At 33.5% G+C, this 4,522-nt stretch overlaps 1 protein-coding gene across 1 annotated transcript; it reads right to left on the minus strand.

Annotated features, from left to right (window-relative positions):
• Nucleotides 1-497: 497 nt before the first annotated feature.
• On the minus strand, nucleotides 498-2,770 carry adora3a.1 (adenosine A3 receptor a.1). The gene is made up of 3 exons (XM_073852605.1): nucleotides 2,458-2,770; nucleotides 1,437-1,455; nucleotides 498-1,188 (listed from the first exon to the last, which is right to left on the minus strand). Exons 1-3 carry the CDS (start codon nucleotides 2,768-2,770, stop codon nucleotides 498-500), a joined length of 1,023 nt encoding a protein of 340 aa, XP_073708706.1.
• Nucleotides 2,771-4,522: the final 1,752 nt, after the last annotated feature.

A 4,522-nucleotide genomic window follows, 5' to 3' on the forward strand; every position in this document is an offset into this window, starting at 1 on the left:
TGAGGGACTCATATCCAACTAATACAGAAGATTCAAACACTCACTGATGCTTCAGAAGGAAACACATTGTATTAAACTTTTTGAATTTAAAGATCAGGGTAAATTTAACCTATTTTGTCTTTTGGGGAAACATGTAAGTATCTTCTGTAGCTTCTGAAGGGCAGCATTAAATGGAGAAAAACATTCTGTAATAGTTGCATATGAGTCCCTCAGTTGTCCTCAGTGTGAAAAGATGGATTTCAAAATCATACAGTTATTGTTAGAAAGGGTTCAATTACACAAAAATGCTGAAAAAACAAAACAAAAAATGTGTAGGACTGAAGGATTTTTCTGAAGAATGGCAGGCAAAACTGTTCAGAACAAACAAGGACAAGCATGCATTTTGTATGATCCCTCTCATTTTGGTAAAATAATTAACATTTTGCAGATTCTGCAATGTATATGTAAATTTTTGACTTCAACTGTATTTAAAAATAATGAAACAACTTTTCTTTAGACTATATTTGTTCTATTATGCAGTCGGTCATGTCACTGGCTCCCCCCTGTGGACTGATTTTCACATTGTGTCGTCCATCATGGCTGTCAGTAGTAGTAATAGCAGGAGTCCTGTTGCTGTTTGTATCTGCCTGCTGTTGTTGACCAGTCAGCCTCCTCCAAATTTTCCCATACTCCCGCTTTATCTTAGGGATTTTAAAGGCGTACACGACAGGGTTTACCATCGAGTTGGCATGAGAGAGGAGAATGCCAAAATACAAAGCAGTGGACGATACATGCACATTCTGGTTATAGTATGTGATGGATTGAATCGTGTGTAATGGCAGCCAGCAAACAATAAACAGAACCAAGACTAAAACCAGAGATATGGCCAGTTTGTGCTCCTTTTTGGTGTATGTACCAGTTTCAGATGCCAAACCTGCTCTTCCACTCCTAATTTTAAAAAAGATGTAGCAATACAAAGCGATCATGACTGCCAGCGGAGGAAGAAAACATCCCTCAAAGATGAAGTGGATCAGGTATGTAATGGGAATGACAGCAATGAACTGACAACCTATGGAGGTGGAGTTGTAAAGTGTCAGTGTGTCATGGTTGTACCATCCAAACATGGGTAAAAAGCCGAGTACAGATGCCAGTATCCAGCACACAGCAGCAAGGAACCATGAGCGCCTCTTAGTGACTGTAGACTTGTACCTACAGAGCAAAGAAGAGCCTTATTATCAAATCCTTAAAATCAAATTATTATATTTCTAGCTGAAAATGAACCCAAATAGGTTGGGAATTAACATGAAATGATATGTTCAATAAAACAATTATTAATAAGTTAAATAAACAATATTAAATAATAAACATTTTTTTAACTGCTTAGTCACCTTTTGATTATTGCTGATGCCTCTAGTAATTATGTGTTAATAATTTTTGTATAATGCCCCAGTAAAAACCCAAAAGGTTGGGTTAAACAGTTTCTATTTCACATTGTAACAATTTTTTTATAAAAAATATTTATATTAACATGTAAAAAAAAAACATAATTTAAGTATTTTTCTTTACAAGAAAATTTATTGAATAAAAAGTCTAACTGAAGCAAACAACTTTATTTGGCTAATTATTTAATTATTTGATCTGAAAATAGTAGAGAATCTTAAATATTTCTTCTCCATTCAAAACAAAATTCCTTGTTTGAAATGTTTCACAATTATAAAACTTTCCCTTTACTTCCAGGTTTAAATTAAGAACATTCTATTTCTAATCTTGTCTCAAAATTTTAAATGTGTTACCTCTCCAACAAAAATCTAATCTAATCTAATTAATTTTATTATTATTATTATCTATACATTGATGTATGGATAGGATAGAATATGACAATATTTGGCCATAATATAGTTATTTAAAAATTTGGAACCTGAGGGTGCAAAAAATATAAATATTGAGAAAATCACCTTTAAAGTTGTCCAAATGAAGTTCTTAGCTATGCATATTACTAATAAAAAAAGTTTTAATATATTTACAGTAAGAAATTTATTTTACAAAATATCTTCATGGAACATGATCTTTCAGTTAATACCCTAATGATTTTTGGCATAAAATAAAAATCTATCATTTAACCCATACAATGTATTTTTGGCTGTTGCTACAAATATCTGTGCTACTTAACACTGGTTTTGTAGTTCAGGGTCACATATAATATTTAAAGAACATCATTCATTACAAATATTTTTTTTAAATGATGCATGAGCTTTATTTGATAATGTATTTGATTATTAAATCTAAAAACAGTACAGAATTTAAAATTCTTAATTTGAGATCAAACATTTTAGTTTAAAATGTTTCGAAATTCTAAAACTTGCTTTTTATTTCAAGGTTTAAATGAAGAAACTCCAGAGTTATGCTTTCAACAAATTTGACGCACATTAAGGCCCTCTGGAGGTCGACTCACCTGAATTGAATACAAACCAAATGTATGGAGGCATCGGTCCACAGCAATGGCCAGGAGAGTGAACACTGACGCTTGCAGTGGTACGATGAGAACACAACTGATGAAGAGACAGGTGTGGAAAGGCATCTTCACATGGATGTCCACAACAACAGCCAGAGGAATGGCCAGAGCCCCAACCAGGAAATCAGCCACCGCCAGCGACACAATCAAGCAGAAAGTGGGTTTGTTCAGGGCTCCACTTCTCCACACGGCCCAGATCACCAACACATTGCCCAGACAGCATCCCACTGCAATGAGCACTTCAAGAGAGATGTAAATAAATCCTCCACCTGATACCATTGTGCATACAGGACTGGACACCTCTATGTAGGTATATGTGAAAGCTGCGGTAATAAGCAGAGAGGAAATAGACAGGCTATTTTTTTCTCTCAAGAAAAAAAAGGTTTCATTTTGTGAAAATGTACAGACACAGCAAAAATACAGATACTAAAGTAAAAAATACTTCACTACTGTCCACCTCTGCATTGTATATATATTATAGTCTTATATAAAAGATCATGTCTTTGTGGGTTCAAGTAAGGACTCCACAAACTAAAACTTTTCTTATTTTACTATCTTTGTGTGGCCTTTAGGTCCCCACAAAGTAGTAAAAAAAAAATTCTTTGTAAAAACAAAGTCAAACAACTTCAGATTCACTACAACTAACAGCTGATGGCGCTATTGGGTAAGATTAAAAGTATAGTTCACAAAAAAAAATCAAATTTCTGTCATCATTTACTGTCATTCTTGTATGATTCTATTTCAAAACTGTCAAATTTGAGGGGAGATTTTTGAGTAGGCTAGTTTGCATTAAATTGCATTACATGTTTAACTACTCATAGTTTGGCTCAAACTCTTTCATCATTAAAAACTGCAGTTTCGCGCTGGATTTCATGTTGAGTGTAATGGAAAAGCCCCGCCCCCGCACGCTTTGGTTTGATTTGATTGGCCATCTCAGTCATTTTGACATTGACGAGCGCTGTTTGACAACCTAAATATAGTTTAAGGTGAGTTTAGTGAAATATTTGCAGTCATTTTAAGTGGGAACTATTTACTGTTTAGTAGGAATAGAGAAGTATGAGATATAATGAAACTTGCTTAATCCTTTTTTTGTTCTCTGGCGAATTGCAAACGTCACATTTTTGCTAAGAACAAGGCTTTACGCTATGGAAAAAAAAAAACATGAATTGAATGAATTGCATAATGAGTTAGAGGAGATATTCCAGTGCTAACGCTTTTCAAATCATTAGGCTACTTTCCAGCATGGTCAAGGTGACGTCAGTCTAATGGAAAATTTGTTTAGGCATAGACCTCATTACATTTGGATAACATAATTGATTAAACGTTTTTGCATCACAGTGACGTGCATTGATGAATCATGCACAATAAAATCAAGAACATGTATGAATAAATAAATAAAGTCAATTTTGATTACTCTATATATTTCTCAATAGCACAATAGCGATTGCAGATGACTCACTTCTAGAAGCGATCAAACCAGCAGCTTCCTGCTTCACCAGCCATGAGCTTCGCCACAATTTTATGGCACACCGCCATATGGGTGTATTGTTACGCTTTAGTCGGCAACAGAGAAATTAGAGCACATCATATTTATAAATGCAAATTTTTAAATAGCTCAAAAAGCAGAGCATGGCGTTAGTAATGCTAAATTCACGGGCTCGATTCACAGGGAATGCATGAACTGGTAAAATCTATAACTGGAATGCAATGTAAAATAATGATAAAATAATATGCCAAAAATGTAAACCTAAATAGTGGCCGAATGACTGACTTCAAAATGCATAAGCATAAATATGCATTGTATTGTTTAATTGAATTTTCTTAAATAAGTATCTATAGTCCCCAAGGCTGCTATAATTGATAAAAAAATATACTAGTAATATTGTGAAGTATTTTTTTTAAATAACTATTTTAAAGTACTTTAAAATATTACAATTTCTAAAATCATAAAATACGTTTATATCTAAAATAGAAACAAACAGTTCTTATTATCAATGTTGAAAACAGTTGTGCAGCTTCTTTTGTGGAAAA

This window comes from Garra rufa, chromosome 12 (assembly GCF_049309525.1).
Source record: "Garra rufa chromosome 12, GarRuf1.0, whole genome shotgun sequence".
Classification (NCBI taxonomy): domain Eukaryota; kingdom Metazoa; phylum Chordata; class Actinopteri; order Cypriniformes; family Cyprinidae; genus Garra; species Garra rufa.